We start from the raw sequence: 22,377 nt of genomic DNA on the forward strand, positions 1-22,377 counted from the left end.
TGGTTAATGAATCTGACTAGGAACTATGAGGTTGCGGGTTTGATCCCTGGCCTTGCTCAGTGGGTTAAGGATCCGGTGTTGCCCTGAGCTGTGGTGTAGGTTACAGACACGGCTTGGATCCCATATTGCTGTGGCTGTGGTGTAGGCCAGTGGCTACAGCTCCGATTAGCCCCCTAGCCTGGGAACCTCCATATGCCACGGGAGTGGCTCAAGAAATGGTAAAAGACAAAAAAAAAAAAAAAAAAAAAAAAAAAAGCCGTAGGTCTCCCTATTCTGTGTCCTCTGTGTTTATTCTTTGAAACTGATAGGGTGGGGGGCAGTTCACCTTTCAGCACATTCACCTCAGCCACTGGGAACCCTGACAAACCAAGCTCAGTGCTTTTTTTTCTTGGAACCCATAGAGCAGACCTTTTCAAACTTAAGTACCATCAGACTTACCTGGAGGGGAATTGCTGGGCCTCGCCCTCAGAATTCCTAATGCAGTGAGTTCATGCAAATCAAGAATTTACATTTCCTGGAGTTCTTGGATCAACGCAGGTTCAATCCCTGGCCTTGCTCAGTGGGTTAAGGATCCTGTGTTGCCGTGAGCTGTGATGTAGGTTGCAGACACAGCTCGGATAGTGCGTTGCTGTGGCTGTAGTGTAGGCCGGCCACTACAGCTCTGATTAGACCCCTGGCCTGGGAGCTTCTTTGTGCTTCAGGTGCAGCCCTAAAGAGACAAAAAAGAGACCACAACAAAAAAAAGAATTTGCATTTCTTTTACAAGAAAAAGTTGGGGAGTTCCCATCATGACGCAGCGGAAATGAATCTGACTAGGAACCATGAGGTTGTGGGTTTGATCCCTGGCTTCACTCAGTGGGTTAAGGATCCAGTGTTGCTGTGAGCTGTGGTGTAGGCCCAATGGCTACAGCTCTGATTCAACCCCTAGCCTGGAAACCTCCATATGCTACACGTGTGGCCTTAAAAAGACAAAAAAAAAAAAAAAAAAGTGTATTCCAGTAGAGTTGATTTACAATGTTGTGCCAATTTCTGCTACACAGCAAAGTGACCCATTCATACATATATATATATATATATATATATATATATATATATATACATTTCCTTGCTCATACTATCTTCCATCATGGTCTATCTCAAGAGCCTAGATATAGTTCCCTGTGCTGTACAGCAGGACCTCATGTAAATGTAATAGTTTGCATCTACTAACCCCAAACTAAGTAAAAAGCTTAGGACCTGGTATTTAAACTTTGCTGAAGAAATAATCCAAGATCCTCCTCAGTGCAGGCAACAACAACAAATGAAAACAGATGAACAAAACCTTATCCATTTTGCCTGAGACAGAAACCCTAGTAGTGGTTAGAAAATAACTGGAAAAGGAGTGTGAAACAACTTCTGGGATTCTTGTCATATTCTGTTTCTCGATCTGAATGGTGGTCACACAAATGTGTTCCCTTCGTGAAAATACATTTAGGCTGTACTCCTCAACCTGCACACTATTCTGTTATAGTTTAAAAGCTTTTTTAAAAGTTAATAGTATTGATGAATTTCTGTTGTGGCTCAGCAGTAACAAACCCAGCTAGTATCCGTGAGGACTCGGGTTCAATCCCTGCTCAGTAGGTTAAAGAACCCCTGTTGCCATGAGCTATGATGTGGGTTGCAAATGTAGCTCAAGTCTGGTGTTGCGGTGGCTGTGGTATAGACAGGCAGCTGCAGCTCATATTCGACCCCCTGGCCTAGAACTTTTAAAAAGACAAAAAACAAACAAATTAAAGTTAATAGTAATGATAAATGGTGTCAAAATCTGGAGAAAATGGGCCTCTTCTTTCCTACCTCTCTTTACAGATCAGCTTTCCTCTTGGGGTATGCTGGCAACTCGACAAAGAAATTATTCTTTCTTTCTCTTTTTACTGGCATCATTTTTGTATGTGCATGTATGTGATCGACCTGGGGAGTGGCTATCTCCCAAGCTGTCACTTAAAAAAAAAGAAAAAAAAAAAAAAAAAACAGGTCTTGAAAGGAAAATATTTTAAGAGAACCATGTGCATGTTTTAAATTCCTAGAATAATGGATATTGATAGAATGATTTGAAAAGCAAGTTGAGCTCTCATTGATGCTCTTGGAGAATCCTAGTTGGTGTTTGGCTATTCAACCTGACTGAAGAGTAAGAACTTTGGAGGGAAGGAAAACTCACCCTAGATTGACTGCCCATTTCTTTGAAAAGTGCTTAAGAGGCATGAGAGTTTTTTCTTCTGGGTGAGGACAGATGTCACCTAAAAAAATCCCTTTTCACCATCTAAAACCTTTGGAGTCTTAGCAAGGAACCTTGTTTTGCAAATTTCTTATCCCCCCCCCAAAAAAGCTAATTATTGCTAAAACTCCCCTAGAGATAGTCCACTTTTTAAAGCATTCTTTTTCTCTAATTGGGTAAAAAGGTTGGTTTCCAGTGTAAATGAGGTCAGGTTACACTGGGACTTCTGGTTTTGGGGTGATCTGCAAAATTGTAATTTTCAACAAAGGAGCTAAGTAGGGCACCATTGGGGACATTTGTTGGTGATGATGGCTTCAGACAGCTGTGGAAAAACAATGGGTGCTCCCTAATTGGATGTCGGAAAGAGAGAGATTGTAATACAGTATTTAAATGCATGGTCTTTTGACTTTCCCCACCATGAATTGAGTCCCAGTATCACCAACTTTGTGGCTTTGCATCCTTTCTTTTCTCTGTCTGTCCAAACTTCAGTTTTTTATCAGTCATAGGGCTATTAGGAAAATGACCCAAAAAATAATATAAAAGGATTTAAATCTTTGCCTGACACATAGTAAATACTTAGTGAATATTAGCATAATTACTGAGGGCTGCAAGGAAAGTGATACAGGGATCATTTTATTCAGTTTTGAATTCCCCAGTCCCTAGATCTTCCTAATGCAAACATGAAGGAATACATGGTGTTTGTTTACATTATACACACATGAATGAATAAATAAAATGTATGTTTTTCTCTCTGCAGTAAAAATTATCCCTCTAAAATTTGTGGGGAACAGTTTAATGGTTGCTGGGGATTTGGAGTAGTGGGGGGACCACCTGTAAGGGGTGGCTGGAGGGAGAACTTTGTGGCGATGGAGTGGTTCTGTACCTTATGGTAAATTCATGGTTATGTGAATCTACACTTAACATAGAAGTGTACACTTTACATTGTACCAACATCAGTACCCTGGGTTTGATACTGTGTTATAGTCGTAAAATAGAACCATCGGAGTAAACTGAATAACGGGTATACTGGACTCTCTGTCCTAGTTTCACAATGCCCTGTTTATCTATAACTACTTCAAAATAAAAGGTGAAAACTAAAAAGCATCTGTCTAGAATGTTCACCTTTTACCTTAATTACAGTATGTAGATCTCACTCTGAATCTCAGGCGAGCCTGTTGTAGTTCTGGCATAAGCTGGGGTGTCTGACTTTAACTATAACACTTCTCGCTCTGCTCTCTCCCCATTGTTACCCCTTCCTAGGCCAGTTCACTTGTCCAAAGATTAAGCGATAGGGAAACGTGCCAGACAGGATTCCTAAAGAATGCAAAAGTTTGGTCATCTTTGGTGTTAAAATGTTCACAATTAACACTCATCAGTAGGATTAAGCAAAAGGATATTTCAATCTACTTCCTGCCAGCAGCAGCCAGGATATGAGTATATTATTAAAATCCTCTGCGGATTGAGGGGCAAGACAAATTAATCTCAGCTCACAGTTTGGAAGTCTTGATAGGATGCTATTAATAAGCCACTCGGCTGAATAACAGGAAAACCAGACATCCTTCATTCAGGTGACTAGGTGGGTGAATAGCTGTGCCCTCAGTGCTTCAACAAATGCCTGGACACAGTACACGTGGATGAATGAATGCGTGAATGATGAGGCCATTAAGGTAAACCATTCGAAACAAAGTTTAAAAGTAAGAGTAAAGAGAGGTACAGAGAGTTGAGGACCTGGGGTTGTTACTGCTGTGGCGTGGGTTTGATCTCTGGGGAACTCTGAATGCCATGGGCACAGCCAAAAAAAAAAAAAAAAAAAAAGACAAAAGTAAGAGTAAAGAATTGGTTCATCTTATTTGGGGGGGGGCGGGGAAAGAGGAGAGGGGCAATATAGGGTTAAAAGGAAAAAAGGGTTATTATGAGGTTTGAAGCTTTTGAAAATTGTAAAGCACTATAGAATTTAAAGACTCTTTTATTCAATTAAAAATGAATTTAGGAGTTCCCATTGTGGTTCAGTGGTTAATGAATCTGACTAGGAACCATGAGGTGGCGGGTTCGATCCTTGGCCTCGCTCAGTGGGTTAAGGATCTGTCGTTGCAGACGGTGTAGGTTGCAGACGTGGCTCGGATCCTGCGTTGCTGTGGCTCTGGTGTAGGCCGGCAGCTACAACTCCGATTAGCCCCCTAACCTGGGAACCTCCATATGCTGAGGGTGCAGCCCTAGAAAAGACAAAAAGACCACAAAAAATAAATAAATAAAAAATAAATTTAGCAGTTCCTGTTGTGGTTCAGCGGGTTTAGAATCCGACTAGTATCCATGAGGATGTGGGTTCCATCCTTGCTTAGTGGGTTGGAGATCGGGGTTGCTGTGAGTTGTGGTGTAGGTCGAAGACATGGCTCGGATTTCGAGACACTGTGGCTGTGGCATAGGCCGGAATCTGTAGCTCTGATTCGACTCAGCCTGGGAACTTTCAAATGCTGCAGGTGCGGCATCAAAAGCAAAAAATAAAGTGAATAAATGTAGAATTCTTAATAAAAAACTTGAGAAAATAAAAGTAAAATGTATAATAGAAAAAAAAAGAATTTATTCCCTTTTGTGACCCAGGACTCGAGGAAATGTGTTTTGCCGTGGATCCTTCTAATCCTTCTCTCTTGGCTCCTCTAGGCAGCTTGAAATCCACTCTCCAGATGCCAAGCACACGGTGATCCTGAGGAGCAAGGACTCAGCCACTGCCCAGGTCTGGTTCAGTGCCATCCATTCCAACATCAGTGACCTGCTGCCCCGAGTGATTGCCGAGGTCCGAGAGCAGCTGGGGAAGGCGGGCATTGCCGGGAGCCGGGAGCTCAGGCATCTTGGCTGGCTCGCAGAAAAGGTAAGAGGAAATGTTCCCTCGGTACCAGTCATTTTCCCCAGCGTTTTCCAGCACTTGCTGCAACCCCTGAAGTCAGGTACTTCATGCCTCAGCCTGATTCTCTCATTTGGATTTCTAGTCTGTGTCCAATGGGTTTGCCTTTGCATCACACAGGCACTGTGTCTTCAACCACTTTGATGCCCCTACAGACAGTACAATGTGTGGCAAAGCGCAGGTGGTCATGAACTGTCTGGTGAATGGATGAATGAGGGGCCAAGTGATTGGAGAGTCTGATTCTCATACACAGATGGGAGAGCGGGGAAAATAACTCAGACTCACAGCAGAGCTGTTGCCTTTGGAGTTAAGCTAAAACTGTTGCTTTAAAAAAGGATTTATGTGGGTTTGGATGGACCTGCTTGTTAGCATAGATACATTTAGATGTAATAGTGATAATAATAACAGCAAGGATTTCCTAAGTAACTGCTCTGTGCTGACTCTTTTCAAATACTTTATGTGTATTCTTAAGCCAGCAGGCCTTGAATGCCATCATTTATGAGCATTTGTTTTGTGCTAGGCATGGGGTTAGGCAGCAGTAGAGAGGGGTGTGTAGCAGCTGCTGGGGAAAGGACCTAGGGATGGTAACACTGTCACTCTGATTTCTTTTCCCAAGTGATGTGATGTGTTGAAGACAGTAAAACTCCCTTTGCAGCAGTCTCCTGGGAGTTAGCCCTTCCTTCATTTCAAAGAGTGAGCCTCTGCCATTGTCCTTACACCTGATTGCTGTCCCTTGAACTTGATCTTGAGTGCTCAGAAACGCTGGGCTTTGGGGACAGTCTGACCTCCCAGTGACTCTCATTCTAATAGGCGGTAAATGGGAATAATGATTGTCGCAATAACAGCTTTCCTGCCAGTGAACCATGTCATCTGAGAAGGCCCAGTCAAACGGCACTCGAAAATAATACTTGAACACAGCATTCGGCTGGTTTCCACCATTGTTCTTTGTTTGCATCAGTTCATGCGTGGATCTCAGCCACAAGGTTCAATACAAAGTGGGTTGTTTGGTTTGGTATTGTCCCATCTCTCACAGACTTCAAAGGACTAAAGGGACAGTGCAGGTGGTGGTTGCACCAAGATCATAATAAACAAAAACCGCAGGTAGCCTCTTGTGACCTGATGTGTGAGGGTTCTTGATGAAAACCACACTGTCAATCTGGATGAGATCATTTTAGAAGTAAATCACAGTCTCAAACACTCTTCACTTTTTCCTCTCTCCAAATATATGCATTTTTGTTAGGAGAAGGCTTTTTAATCAGGAATCTTTCAGTAGCAAGTGACAGAAAGCACAATCGGCTTCATCAGATAAAGGGGAGCCTACTGCTTCTGGTAACTACAGTGTCCCAGGGTAAGTTTCAGGCATGGTAGGATCCAGGGACTCAAGTAATAATAGGCCCACCTCTCCATCTCTTTATACCCCATCCACTTCATGGTTTGTACCCAAGCAAGTCTCCTTTTCCTTGGCCCAAGAGTTCTAGGCTTTGGGAGCTTTTATCTTGTTTTTTTTGTTTGTTTTGGTTGTTCGCTATCTCAGTAAACATAAGCCTCTTTGCTCCCATAGTTATAGCAAAAGTCCTAAGTTCGGTCTTATCCAAACAACATGCTCTGACTGATGAGGAGAGTTGGTTCTCCAATGGAAAATGAGGGTTCTGTGCAAGGAAAGACTGAATAGATTATGGGGAAACAAAAACAACACGTGCTATAGAAGGAAAAGGGGAAGAGTTGATTGGGATGAAAACATCCTCACTTGGTTAGGATTCTGAGTGGCCTTGGAGATGGACTGCATATTTTATTTTATTTTATTTTATTTTATTTTATTTTATTTTATTTTATTTTGACTTTTTGCCATTTCTTGGGCCGCTCCTGCGGCATATGGAGGCTCCCAGGCTAGAGGTCGAATCGGAGCTGTAGCCCCTGGCCTACACCAGAGCCACAGCTACCTGGGATCCGAGTCGAATTTGCAACCTACACCACAGCTCACAGCAATGCCAGATCCTTAACTCACTGAGCAAGGCCAGGGATCGAACCTGCAACCTCATGGTTCCTAGTCAGATTTGTTAACCACTGAGTCACGACAGGAACTCCAGGACTGCAAATTTTAGAATCCTTGCAGGAGATGAGTGGCAAATTCAGAAGGGATGATTAGAAGGGATTGAACTCAGCAATAATGCATAAGGTGTGGTCAAGGTAAGGGAAATCAGTAAGAATTGGAGAAGTAATCTGGAGCTAAATAGTGGGAGGTCACTACCACCCCTTAACCTGAAATGGCCAAGGAAAGGAACAGTTACCTGAAACTAGCAAGACTTGTGGCTGTAGAAAAGGGCCAGCCACTCAGATATTTGAGAGAAGCACCCACACACCCTGGCCAATCCCTGCCTGCCGATCTCCTACTGGTGTCTCCCATTGGCTGGAAGACAGAGGCAAGGGAGCGCCAGTGATGGTGTCTGTTGAGATCAGCCTCCTGGGGCTCTGACTAGGGTAGGAAAGGGTGGAGCCTGGATCTGGAGGCAAAGGGAGGCCATCCAACACACACATCCCTCCACCTACCTAACAAGTGAGATGGTCTCAACTCTAGATGGTACTTTTCTCTCTCTTTTGACACAAACTGCATTTGAAACCATTACCATTTGGGTAGTTGAAAAGTGGTATTGTGTCATTATTAGTGAGACGGAAAATTTTTTCTAAAGGTTCCATTTTCTCACTTATAAATTGTCTGCTTATGGCTTTTGTTTATCCCAAATTATTGGTAGATACATGAAACATTCCCATGGAGCAGTAATAAAGGTGCACAAAAGCTTTCTGTTTTTAGAATAGTATTGTTCTTTTGATGCAATTTCAGAACATCATTACTGATGTGTCTTTAAATGGTATTAGGTATTTTATCCATAAGAGTAATAAATAATGACTTATTATGGACAATTATGCGAAGCAAGAATGTCTTTCATTGCCTTCATCTTTAAAACTTCTTAAAAGATTACCATAGATCAAGTCCAAGGGAGCTACTCCAAACTGGATTTTTTTTTTTTTGAATAAATATTTAATACTGAAACCTAGTGTGGAGACATATAAATGGTTTTTAGCAAAATGTTACAATGAATGGCAAATTCTTAATACTGTGGCTTTCTTATATTATCACAAATATCAGCGAATTCACTTGGTATTTGTAAAGATATAAACTGTGATCCTTTATATATTCAGCTGTAATTTACCTTAAATTGATATCCTTTGTCTTTTTCTCTACTGTTCATCTTTGATTTTGTGAATTAATAACAGTAGCTCTAGGACAAGTTTTGTACATATTATATTCAATTTCAAGTTTTAGAACTGGCATTTACATAAACTGAAACAATATGAAGCAACAACAGTTTCCCTTTTAAAATCCTGTTAAGTGTAAATCCTAAGACCTCTACACTATACAGAGGGAAAACTTTACATGAACATTATTCTTCTCTATGAGATGGTCCAGGGACTAGAAGAATGGCTCCCAAGAGACCAATGGGAAGGATTCATTATACACCAAGAGAGAAGAATGAGCATGAGGAAAAAGTGGGGTCATGGAACCCATACAGTTTGTAGGGAGGGCAGACAAGACACTGGTCTAAAGGGAAGTGGGATCATCCTGAAGGAAGGTGATAAGCAAATCTGGTACCTTGGATGGCACCAATTATAGAAGATCTTGAAAGCTGAACAGGTGGTTTGAATTTGATTTGACAATAAGAAACCTTTGTATGTAACATCAGAGAGAAGGGAACTTAGAGGTGATGTCTATGGACTGAATGTTTGTGTCCCCTCAAAATCTGTAAATTGTAGGTAATTAGGAATTACCTAATGTGGTAGAATTTGAAGGTGGGGCCTTTGGGAGGTAATGAAGTTTAGATGAATCATGAGGAGAGAGGTCCATGATGGGATTGGTGCCATCATAAAGGACAAAGACACCAGAACACTCTCTATCTCTACCACGTAAGGATGCAGCAAGCAGGTAGCCTTCTCCAAGCTGAGAAGAGGACCCTCACCAGAATTCCTTGCTAACACCCTGATCTTGGGCTTCCAGCCTCCAGTACAATGGGAAATAAATGTGTTTTGTTTATGCCACCTAGTCTGTGGTCAGTGATCCAAACCAACCTCTTCTTTCTACAGATGAGGAATCTGGGACCTAGAAATCAGAAGGTGTTTTCTTTTTTTTTTCTTTTTTTGTATATTTTTGTCCTTTTAGGGCTGCACCCATGGCACATAGAAGTTCCCAGGCTAGGGGTCCAATCAGAGCTAGAGCTGCCAGCCTACACCAGCAACACCAGATCCGAGTTGTGTTTGCAACTCACACGACAGCTCACAGCAACGCCAGATCCCCAACCCTCCAAGCGAGGCCAGGGATCGATCCTGCAAACTCATGGTTCCTAGTTGGATTCGTTTCCACTGCACCACGATAGGAACTCCCCAGAAGGTATTTTCTGGATAGTTGCAATATAAATGAAGATACGGAAATAAGCAGAGAACAAGAGGATGTTGTGATAGCATTATCTCTTCTATTTAACTTTTCAAAGAATCCACTGAAGCTTCTTTCTTGTAGTCCATTTAATTCTTTCCTTGAATTAAATGGCTCTGGCAGCCATTCTCTGAATTCTCTACAGAATCAAGGTCATCCCTGTGTCAAGAGCCTTTGAGTAGGGCAGTTTTCCTTATCTCTTTGATGTCTTGGCCCTGTGAGTGCCCCCACCTGTAGATTCGCCAGGTGCACCAATGTCAAGTCTTTCTCATGATCATTTACTCTCAAACCTTTTAATTCCTAAGGCCTAGTTGCCACAAAAGGGTCCACACATGCTCATCCTGACCCTGAGCTGTGAAATGCATTATGCCCCAAAGTTTTTCAATCATGATTCTTTAGTTCATCTTTTTACAGTATTTACTGAGGTGTTTTCAATGGTCTGATTTCAGACAAGAGAAATAAAGAATAATAAATAAACTAAAGAAAAAAAGAGAAAAAAGACTTTCTCACTACTTTCAAAAACAATAATAAACAGGGAAATCGTTAAATCCTGTTTTGTGCTGAGTTTATCGGATGTTATCTTTGCTTTACCTTGTTATCTCACTTTGCAAACTATTTATTGTCAGATTAAAAACACCATTAAAAAAAAAAAAAACAGTTGGGAGCTCTGAGATGCAAGAACAATTCTCAGCTTTCCCTATTTTCACTTAAGTTTCTTTCAAATGGGAATATTTATAGAGCTGTGCCTCCCCAGGGTGTTGTTGGAGGAGAGGAAGTTGGTAATTAGTATTTATTATGTGCCTAGTCTGTCTCTCTGGGCAGTGTGCTTTAAATAATCCCTATCAGAGGAGGCAAGCTTGAAGAAGTAGCTTTTCTAAGATCACTGTGCTAGTAAGTGGCAGAGCCAGAGTTTGAGCCCCTCTTTCTAACTCCAGAAGTTTCCGCTAAGTTGAGCTAATAAAGGGAGCCAGGGATCGTGTGTCCATATGAATGAGACTATCAGGACCCAGTGTTAGAGGAGCATCAGAAACCAAAAGCACAATTTCCAAACTCGGAGACCTATCAAAATAACTCAAATTTTATTTCCCTTTATGAAAACAAAGTGTGTCTTTGTCAGTTTGGGCTGCTGTCACAAAATACCATAGACTGGGTGGCTTCTAAACAACAGAGATTTATTTCTCATGTTTCTGGAGGCTGGAAGTCCAAGATCAGGGTACCAGCACGGTCAAGTTCTGGTGAAGACCCCCTTCCTAATATACAGACATATTTCTTCTGTACCCTCATGTGACAGAGAGAAAGAGAGAGAGAGAAAGGGGGAGCTATCTTATTCCTCTAAGGACACTAATCCTATCATGGGGACTCTATCCTCCTGACCTAATTACCTTCCTAAGGCCCCACCTCCAAACACCATCACTTAGGGTTTCAACAGTGGAACATATGCATTTGAGGGAGATATAAACATGCAGTCCACAGCAGGGGGAATTTATATCCCAGGACAGAGCAACACTTACAAAAATCTTTCCTCTCCTACCCACATCCATTGCAGTCTTCAGCTGCTTTCGTTGCTCCCATGGCACTAAAAAAAGAAAACCCAAGGAGAAGAAATTCTCTCCTCTTTTTCCCATCCACTCTTGACTGTATCTATCAATTGAACCTCTCTGGCTAGAGCCCTTCTTTTATATTCTACACAATAATCATCCTCCCTTCTCTTTTCTTCTTGTTTTATACTGTAGAAGCCGTCAAAACAGGTCCTACAAAGACTGAAATCATCTTTAATAGGAGAGGGCAGAGAAACAGTAAAATGCACAATTTGTGGACGCACTCACACAGAGTCGGCCTTGCTTTGCATGTTTCCAATGTCTGTGAATTTCAGTTATCATGATTTAATTCAGGCATCCCAAGCTCTCAACCACACTGTTCATGTTTCAGTTCCCATGGTATAGTAACTAAAAGTAAGCTTATAAACTACGAATTTTGCTGCTAGGTTCTCATTCCGTAAATCACTATGTACATAACTAATAGGCATCATGATAGCGATCAATCACATCACTTCTTTCTCAATCTGTCGGTGGTTGGTCATAGCGTACCTCTTTGCTCACACACAGGCAGCAAGGTGAGTAGTTGTGTTTCTTCCTTGTCCCCTAGGGGTAAATCTATATGACGTTTACAAGAATGGATAATAAAAAAAGGGAATTGTCCAATGACTCTGAAAGCACAGTGAAACAAAAAGTGATCATTCTGAAACCAAAATGCAAATCAAACATAAATGGAATTATAGAGGAAATAGCTGACTAGAGGGGTGTTGACACTGATACTGTTAAGAGACTCTTGATATGCAGCCAGAAGAACTCAGCAAAAGTAAACTTGTAATTGGAGACAAAGAAAGTAGCTGTGAAGAAGGGATGGAGATGACCCCGAAGAAGTGATGCTGGTGAAAAATGGCACTCCTAGAGATGTTTCACATCATTCAAAGCACCAAGCGTAAAAAGTCACTAATTGATCCAGACTTAGAAAGGAATATCAGAACTTGTCAAGGCACAGAAAGGCTTCTCACATGTCTCATAAGTTATGGGGTGGGAGGAAGGCAACAAGCAGTGTTCAAACTCCTCTTAATAAGTTTTGACAAAGAAAGTATTTTAACCCCAATCTTTGTATCATTTTAAGTTATAGATTAAATAGTAGTTGTGTTATTCTTTTCATTTCCCTATGCATTTATAAGGGACAGTAAAACAATGCTTAATGTTTTAATAACATTTTTGAAAGTCCATAGAACAATACCAGGTTTTCCAATTGATTATTGAGATCAGGGTGTATGATTTCAGCTTGCACAGTCATCTTTATTGTCTAGCACCACTGTGTAAATGTAGGTCTCTCTCTTTCTCTTCATTTATCCATCTCTCTCCATAGCTATCCATCCATTCATCTACCCATCCTATCCATCTCTATCTACCCACCTGTCCCTCCATCTCTATCCATCCTTATTCATCTCTATTTATCCTTATCTATTTCTAGCTCTCTATCCATCCATACAGCTATCTCTCTGTCTCTGTTTCTACCTTCCTGTCTCTGTTTGTCTATGTCTATCCGTCCATCTGTCTCTGTTGACATATTTTTCTATATTATTACATAATTTACTAGACCGTCATTAGTTTTCAGCTCCAACAATAGCAATTTATTCATCCTCCCCCCAAAAAAAATTCCAGGTGAAATATAACCAACCAAGTAATTTCATTCTCTAGCTACATTTCCTAGAATCTCAAATGTAAATGTAACCTAGTCCTAGCCTGAGTAGAACAGACTGCTGGTAATCAAGATCTTGCCGGTGTAATTAATGGAATGACATTTCTGGAATCTCTAAATATATCAGCTCCACCATCTGCCTAAAAATCACTGAAGTAGGAATTTCCTACCACTTCATCCAGAGTGAAAATAGTTTTTGACCTGAGGGAACTCCCATCTGATAAAAGAAAATAGAACCACTTCCCCGGGCTACCCTCACTTGCATCATCCCCAAATCAAGGAAACACAGACTTTTACTGCAGTTAAGGGTTAACAGGCCTAATGTGTTGCTTTAAAAGGTAGCCATCAAGGTCCCCCTGTGAATCACCCTTGAGATGGAGCAAGACTGGAAAACCTGGCAAGTGCTTGGTTATCCTCCCACGAGTCTCTTACTATAAGTATTTAAACTAAATGCGCCCATGTGAATGTAACTCAAATTGCCCCCATCATCTGATCACTCAATTAAAAATCAAAGATTTATAATTGGGATGGATGGGCAGTGGGGTGAGGGGAGAGGCAGCCATAATGAAAGCATGAAAATATTCCCACTTTTCTACGTGACTTCACAGTGCAATTTAGTAATGAGTCATTATTCCCAGGGTGGAAACATCAGAGCTACCCATGTAAGAGAGATTCAGGCACAGACATTTAGTTCTTATAGGCTGACTGGCCCAGGTTCGCAGGGACCTGAACCTGTTTCTTTGGAGGTCATGAGACTTGAGATAGAAAGCTCCCTGTGCCTGGTTGTATGGCTCAAACCTTGCTAAATTTTGTGTGTTGTTTTGTTTTTTGTTCTTATTTATTTATTTATGCAAAACTTTGTTTTATTAGACATTACATATTGGCCTTCCTTTATGAAACAGGTGATACATTCATGAGTGTCTTAGATAGAATTCTTTTGAAGCCGAGTCTGAGAGAGATTCTCTGGGAGTGATTGATTACTGAGGGAAGATTCTCTTATACAACAAACTGAGACATGTTTTAATGTTTATAAACATTTTTAAGAGTTTGAGCAAAAAATCAATTTGAACAGACTCTGTAGGAGCTCTGGGAAGGCTTATATAGACAAAAGTGTGGACACCAAGTAAGGAAGTTATGGACTAGCTATAGCTGAAAGCCTTGTTGGCACTGAGTGGTTGTCCATGGGTTTCAGTTTCATAACCTTGAGACATTTCAGGCTTAGGTTCTGGTTTGCTCCCCTAGGTCTCCTAAGCATTAGAACCATCTCAGGCTAATGGCCTCCTTGTTTAATAATTTTAGCATCTCTTAGGAGAAGCCTGTAAGAAAGTGAGTATAGCCACTTAGGCAGGGGAGGAAGCCACCCACAGAGGTGGTATCAGCTAAAACCTAGTCTTGACCAACCCACAGGGACTCCTGGAGCATCAGTGGCATCATAGAGCTCTCCCACCTTCAGCCAAGGGAGCCAGGATGTTATATACCCCCAGAAGTTAGCCATTGGGTGTGGGCTACTGTGGAGGTCACAGGAGGCCACTCCTATCAGCCAAGGGCAATTCTCTAGAGAAAGAGAAGAATTGCCGTCAGTGTTCACATCGGGGGAGGATTGGATGCACCAACCTAATAGAGGGAATTTAGGCAGAGTACCAGCAACATCTACCATGGTCACTGGTGGGTCCATATCGGGGAAAAATTTCCAACAGATGTACACAGCGCCTTTAAGTAGCACAGAGATAACCACAGTAGCCAGTTTGAGAACATGCTGAAGGCTGTCACCACCACCTAGAAGTTTATTTTATTTACAGCTATATTCCAATGCTAGTAACTCACCCTTGCATTTTACTCACTCCTTCCTCCTTCTTGCCATAGAATAATTAATTTTTAATGCTTTGAAATTCCCAAATGTCATTTTCAGAGTCCCTTTGCATCCTTACATTTTTGGCTTGGGGTTTTCATTACTTCTAATAGGACTAGGCTGTGATTTTGCAAATGCAGCGCAAATGAACACATTTCTTATTTAGGTCTGTGGCTTCCATGCCTAGCTGGAGTCTGGGAAATAGTAGCTGCTCAATCTGTTTGTCAGAGGTATAAGGAATTAGACCAATGGTACTAGCCAGTAGACACAGCAACGCATGTCCTCTGAGAATAAAGTACAATTTCACATTATGTGTTCAGGTGAGGCAAAGTGGTCAGGGCCAGGCACCTGACCCTCATCTCTGTGTTCTAAGCAATCATCCTTTCCCATGTGAACTCTCAGACCATAAACTTGGTGTAACTTACTTGAAAATGTCAGCCTTCTCAATTTTAAGTGAGATGCAGATGTGGTGGGCTTTGAATGGCTGTATTTCATTTTTGTGAATTTATCATCCTTAATGAAAAGAACATCCTTAATGATTGGAAATCAGAAATTCAGAGCTTTAAACTCAGATCGCTAGTTGTGCTCTTGCCCCCAGTGGATAACACAACTCAGGCAGGTACCTTACTTATGCCATGAGCTTTGAGAACCATAGATTCTTAGAGAGATTTAGAGCTAGGAGATACAAAAAAAAAAAAAAAAGAATATGAACGGGCAATTTTGTTACTTGACCGTAATCATGCAGCTAGTTTACATTAGGTGTGAGCCTAAAACTCGTGTGTGTCTGATTTTCAGTCTAGGGCATAATTCACTCTACCTAGATGTACCTCACTGTCATGTAAAGCATCGTCAGAACTATTCAGAATCATGCATATATATGGTCCTTTCACAGCTCTTTCTTCATTGCGGATTTGGGGCATTGATGGTCTAGAACTTTGATAAAATTAAAGATAGGAATAGAGATGGCGGTACACCTTCTAGAGCTCAAAAGTCAAAGAGTGGAAGAGGTCTCCGAGAAAATGAAAGGAAATAATGAAAGTGAAGCCTTCGGGAGCATCAGGAGGAGGAAGAAGATGGGATGATGGCTGGTTTCTGGTCACAGTGACCCAACGGCCACAGCCTCTCTTGATCTAAGGAGAATGGACACTTTCCTCTTGACCTGAAAGTCTTCTAAAATAGCGCTGGCATTGCTTGTTATTGCCAAACAACAATTTGTCCAACAACTTTACTTTGGCTCACAAAACACCTGGCCGTGTGGTTCATCTACCCTCCCACCTCCCCATTCCTGATGCTTGGTTCTTTATTCTCTGCTCTGTGTACAGGTGGACTGAGTCTTGTGTGAACTATAATCTGATTCTTCTCAGTTGCAGGTTTCCTAGATTCTTTACTACACTTCCTTTTCCCAGTCGGTTGCCTACCTGGAGGGCTGTTTTCTGCTCATTAGCACCTCCAGTAATGGGTGTGAAAGAGGGAGAAATGCAAATCAACTGAATTGGATTCTTGCCAGAAGCCTTGGGAAAAAAATGTGTCAGGAGGGACTCTACAAGTGAAAATGGAGTGTGTAAGCGTGGTTGTTTTCACATAAAATTCAGATGAACATTTACCTTTATGTACCAAGATTTCCCAACACAAACACACAAGACACACTAAGACAACCTGAAGCCAATAGTGTCAGTGCTGGAGACACAGAACGATCTTATGTGTGTATACGTATTGCATAGTTTAATTGCATGTATGTTATGCAATTAACATACTTCAGATCAGAAGTTAAAGAACAAGTATATGTAGGAAGTTTAGGGTTCATGACAGTTTTTGTAGAAACTAACCCATGGATTTGTATGTTGTTGTCTTCTTCTGTGTCATATTTCTGGTAGCAAATGAGGACCATAAAAAATAATTGCCAGTCATTCAGTTTTCTGGAAGCTTCACCCGGGACTCATATTATTTTCAGAAAGTGGATCTTAGAATTGTAGGAGCCAACTTCTCATGACCTGGGTGTTCCACTAGTGGACCCTTTGCCATGTTTGCCTTTCCAGTTTGAATCTTTAGCTTGAATAATAACTGGATTGAAAGGTCATTTTATCCAGAATCCAGTACCACAAGTCCAAAATCCAGCTGTCCCAGGAATCTATTTTTTACTTCTCCATCATCTTTTAGGAGTTGAGTGTCTTTTTTATTATAAATAATCAAGTGATTTTTCTTTAAGCAAATGTATGGTTAGTTATTTGCTCATACATCTCATAAGCATCGTTCAGCATCTATAATTCATTTATTAGGTAAGTAACTATTGAGTACGTACACTATGCCAGGCAGGTTAAAGTACCAGGAGTATGACAGTGAACACATCAGACAAGTTTCTTGCTGTATTGGAGCTTACGTTTCAGCAGGAGAGATGGAAAATATACAATAAAACAAACAGTTCAAATAGTGATAAGTGCTATAGGGAAGTGATTTTAGATCACTGTTCGTGATGGGCAAGGCAGTAGGTTGGAAATTCAGAGATGTTTTCATGGAACTCCTAAACAAATGGGTGAGACTGACGTGGAAACTAAGAATTTCATATATAGAACTGTGTGTGCAATAATTTTGTGTTAAAGCCCATGAGGGGTTCACAGGAAGAAATTGTCTCATCTGGCCTAGGAGGGTAAGGAAGGTATGAAGCTGAATCTTAAAGATCAGGTAGAGAAAGACATTTTCAATAGCAAGAATAGCATATGCAGAGGCTGAATAGCGCCAAGTGCACAGTCATTCCTTTAAGAACAGCCATTAATCTTGGGTGGCTTGGAGCACTGAATACATACCTTTAGGTGATCCTGCCTTTCTTAGCGACACCCTTAGGCGGTGGAAGTTTCCCTTGCACATTGCTGTATTACATTTTTAGAATTCTTTGGAATTGCCTTCAAAGACAACTTCTTAGCAATGTATGAAAATCCACCTTAGATTGGGCATCTAAAAGGTCATTGGTCATTCCTCCATGGGTGTCCCCCTTTGGTCCAAATACGTACTCACTTGCACGCACTCTCTCTCTCTGTCTGTCTCATTTGCACCCAGTTTGGCTCAGCTCAGCACCTTCCACCCCTTTAGACAATAGCTTCAGCCTCACAGAGCTAGGAGCCTGGAGGAGAGTTTTGACCAGGAAATTGGTTGGGATGCTGTTGTTCTAACTAAGCCTGACCGCTAGAGGCACCACATCCAAAATGCCAGAGGAAGCCAAATGCTATAAATTATTAGGAAAAGTACTTTGACAACCTTTCTTGAGTGCCTGCCGTCATCTCCCACTGGGCCAGGTGCACTATTCTAACTACCAGCTCCAGTGAGTTTTACATATTGATACTGTCTTTACCCAGTATGTATAAATCTGTAACCTCAAAATTATCTTTTTTTTTTTTTAAGTTTGAGAACAATAGCACATTATTTTTTATGAAATATAGTTTAGGGCTTGATGTACCAAAAATAGACAAAATAGACGCTCCAGTGTCTCACTCACAGAAATGTTCTTCTTTGGTGCCCCAACTCCAGAAACCATACAAGTTCGAATAAATAATTTTCTTGATTTATTTGGGCTGCTATAACAAAATATTATGGACTGGGTGGCTTCTAAACAACAGAAATGTATTTTTCACAGCTCTGGAGGCTGGAAGTCCAAGATCAAGGTGCCAGCACACTCCGGTGAGGCCTGTCCTCTGGACTGCAGGCTTCTCGTTGTGTCCTCACATGGGGAAAGGGCAAGGAGTGAGGGGTTCTTCTGGAATATCTTTTGTAAGACCCGGATCCAATTCAGGTGGGGTCCATACCCTCATGATCTAGTCACTTCCCCAAAGCCCCAGCTCATAATACATCGTCCATTAGTTTTCAACGTAGGAATTTTGAGGCGACACAAACTTGCAGACCATAGCAACAGTTAAACATTTGCTGAGCGCTTTGTGGTCATTTCATCTTCATTCCCTTTAACACTCCTGAGACCTCACTGATTCTATTCCATTTAACTTCCAGAGCACAGTTGAATTCTGTTCTCCCAGCGAGTGAGCACAAGGCAGTGTGCCCAGGTTAGAGGTGGGGACCCCGGGCTCTGCAGGGTCCACATTCTTTTTCTGAGGCACCATCGCAGGATGTCCTGCGTTGCCTCCTGGTTGTCATGGTGCAAAGTGCTCATTGGGATTCTGCCCAAAAAAGGTGTGATCGTTGAAAATAAAAGCTACTCTTTGAATTGTGCTGACAAGAAAGCAGATTCTCCGTGTTGGAATGATTGGTTTGACCTTTCATTTTTAAGTGGTTTTATGAAAATGTGAGCCCTGCATGCTCTGTAATTTTAAACATTGAATGTGCATTTTTCCCCCCTTCATTTTCAAACCAGACCTACAAAAATCAAGGTAATTTTAAATACCCATGTAGGATCAGGTAATCATCTCTAAAATACCAACTGCTGCTAGTCTTTACCTCCTAGTTCCACTCTTAAAGAAAGGGAAGGGGCTCAGGATCCTATGTTGTCACTGCTGTGGCGTGGGTTCGATCCCTGGCCCGGGAACTTGCACATGGCTTCGGGTGCAGCAAAAAAAAAAGGAAAGAAAGGGAAACTGTTAGTAATAATAGCATGACAGTCCTACCTAAAATGTCCTATTAAATAATGACTTTGAAACATGACATATTTGGAGACCTGAGGCAGTCTTCCTTTTCTGATACTTTTTTTTTTTTTTTTTTTTTGCTCCTACTAGGGTTTGTTGTCCTCCAAGAAAAGGAGGTGTGTGAACAGTACTTATGTGCCAAATGACGCATTACAGGGGGGGATGATCTGAGAGACTGAAATTTGGGAAGAACAGTTTTTAAAGAGCTGTTCATTACTATATCCATTTAAGGAAGAAGTTAGTAGGAAGGAAAGAAGAAAACAGGAAAGAAGGAAGGAGAAATATATACTCACTTTACCTCCATTAGATTTGAACCAGCTTGTGTTATTCAGAGGATAAAAATAACCATTTAAAGAGACATGCTTAAAACTTTCACTTGGATCCCTGATGCATGGTATTTGATTCCTGGAAATATGGTGATGCTGCTTGGATGTTCAGGGCTCTCTTATTTTGGTGATAAATTCTTCATGTGAGTGGAAGGGCAAATCGATAACCATGAAGCCTCATGGGTCCTGCAAAAGGATTTTTTTCCCTCCTTCTCTCAATTTTTAATGAGGCCCCATATTTGTCGTCCTCCCCAGTGGCTACGTGGAGCGCCATGTGCTCAGCGTGGGCCGTGGAGCCGCTGCCAAGTTGCTGACCTGTGCATCTGAGGCGTCCTCAGCTGAGACACCAACCCAAGCTCCAACATATTGTGGAATCCATCATGTTGCTTCTAGGCTCTGATACTAATGAGCACCTAATGAGTTGCAGGGTGTAGGTATTAACCAGGGGCTCTGGCAGTGCTCTTGTTGGACACACAACGAGGTGGGGTTGGAAGGAGGGCAGTGAGACACCCAGTGCACTGATGTCTTAACAGACGTGAGCAATTAGGAAAGCTGTGCTGCAGAATGACTGTTTATTCGCTCATAGGAAGTAATAAGCCATCAAGAGGTGGCAAAACATGCTGTCTTATATCTTCTCTTAAATAATAAAAAACAAACACCCTGTACATCAGAGAGGTGCTTTATGAACTGTGAAATAGGGAAGAAAGTTGAAATGTTTAAAGAGTCAGGTAATAGCTTTTATTACTAAAGGGAAGCTGACTTCCAGCCCTGCTGTTGACTAACAATAGACTTAAGACCTTCGGGCCTGGCCATGTGGCACTGACCACAAGGACATTGGTGACATTCCAAGGCAGTGCTGTGTTGTCTCTTTTTTTGTTTGCTTTTTCAAGAGATGGCAGGCCAGTGCTGGGGTACAAAAGGGCATGCTTCTGTGGCCTTAGGAGATAGTTGTGTACAAAAATTTCTAGCAGCACATTCTGGGAGACATAATATGCCAGAGAAGGAATTGTGACTAATTTTTTATTGCACCCAGAGTGCTCAGCCACTGCTACTGATTCCTAGTTCAAGGCAGATCATTTGAACTGGTTAAGGACTTGAAAAAATTGATTGCAAATCCAGCCATGCTGAAAAAGATAGTTATTTAATTTTTTGGATAAGGCATCCCTTTCAAATTTGTTCCAACTGCCTTATTTTACAGATAAGGAAACTGAGGCAAAGAAAGGTAAATGGTGGAGTTCCCACTGTGGGACAGCAGGGTCGGTGGCGTTTGGACAGTGCTGGGATGCAGGTTCCACCTTTGGTCCAGTGCAGTGGGTTAAGGATCTGGTGTTGCCGTAGACGTGGCTTCGGTTTTGATTGCGGCTCTGATCTGACTGATCCCCAGCCAGGCATGAGCATTCCCCACGTGCTGCAGGGTAACCAAAGAGGGGGAAAAAAAAGAAGGAAAGAAAAGAGAAGAAAGAGCAGTAAATGACTTTGCACTTCATTGCACTGCTTCCCTTACCTGCAATATGAGAGTGGATAAACAGTGAACATCAAGCTCAAAAAACCCAGTTCTAATCCTTACTCTGTTCCTATGAGCTCTTTCTTCTTGGACAAACCACTGACAGTTTCTTTGAGCTCTCGCATCCAACCCTGATGCATGTGTAAGCTCTTTGTAAACCGTAGAGCACCATACAAATGCAAGCTATTATGATTATTTCCCAGACTGCTTTCCAAACTGTTAATACAGTTTAAAAGGAGTAACATGATAGGAAATGAAGGAGAAATGGAATCTATGACCAAATAACATTGAAAAAATGCTATACATTGCCTTAAATATTATATATTATTAAATATTCTGTATTAAATATTATACAAAATTTAAAGGCTGTATTAAAGGCTCTGAGATGTCTTGATATAAAGAAACCCATTTGACTGTGTTTGACATAGTGGTTCTAAAATCAGTCTCACCATTGTGATTCTCCCTCTTTACTCTGGAAGAAACAGATACAAAGAAAGTCATGTGTTTCTCTTGTATAAATGCCCATACATGTTATATTTACTTGTTTACCATCCCTGAGCCTCTGGTGCACAAGCAGCAGTGCTGGAGTGTTTCGCAAGAGTTTTGTAAGAAATTTCATCAGACTTTCCTGGAGAGGGAGTTCCCATCGTGGCCCAGTGGAAACGAATCCAACTGGAACCATGAGGTTGCAGGTTTGATCCCTGGCCTCGCTCAGTGAGGTTAAGGATGTGGTGTTGCCATGAGCGGTGGTGTAGGTCTCAGACACGGCTTGGATCTGGCATTGCTGTGGCTGTGGCATAGGCTGGCAGCTATGGCTCCGATTGGACCCCTAGCCTGAGAATCTCCATATGCCGTGGGTGCGGCCCTAAAAAGAAAAAAGAAAAAGAAAAAAGAAAAAAAAGAATTGCCTGGAGAGAGGATGCTGCTGATTAAAAATGCAAGTTCAGGGGTCTTAGCCCAAACCCACCAAATCGGGATCACCCGGTGGGTGGAGGGGGCTGGAAATCTGCATTTTCAGCGAGCTCCGCAGAGGTTCTGACGCACAGTAGACTTCAGTAGCCACCACTGTCCACCATGATGAGGAGAGCAAGGACTATGGCAGTCGTCTGCCTGGTGTGTGACCTTCCAGCTGCATGCCCAGGCCACCCACCTTCACATTTCTAAGCTCTGGTTTTCTTATCTGTGAAAGGGGTATAGTAACAA

The 22,377-nt window shown here is 41.7% G+C and overlaps 1 protein-coding gene across 1 annotated transcript in view; it reads left to right on the forward strand.

Moving 5' to 3' along the window:
• The window catches only part of SNTB1 (syntrophin beta 1), a 235,816-nt gene that overhangs the window by 151,788 nt on the left and 61,651 nt on the right, over nt 1-22,377 (forward strand). The window contains exon 4 of the mRNA XM_021088981.2: nt 4,910-5,117. Within this exon, the coding sequence (XP_020944640.2) occupies nt 4,910-5,117 (208 nt within the window). The remainder of the gene's footprint in view (nt 1-4,909; nt 5,118-22,377) is intronic.

Source organism: Sus scrofa, chromosome 4, assembly GCF_054392235.1.
Source record: "Sus scrofa isolate SSC_HxYL_T2T_F1_AM1 chromosome 4, Sscrofa_HxYL_maternal_Yorkshire_Landrace_v2.0, whole genome shotgun sequence".
NCBI classification, from domain to species: domain Eukaryota; kingdom Metazoa; phylum Chordata; class Mammalia; order Artiodactyla; family Suidae; genus Sus; species Sus scrofa.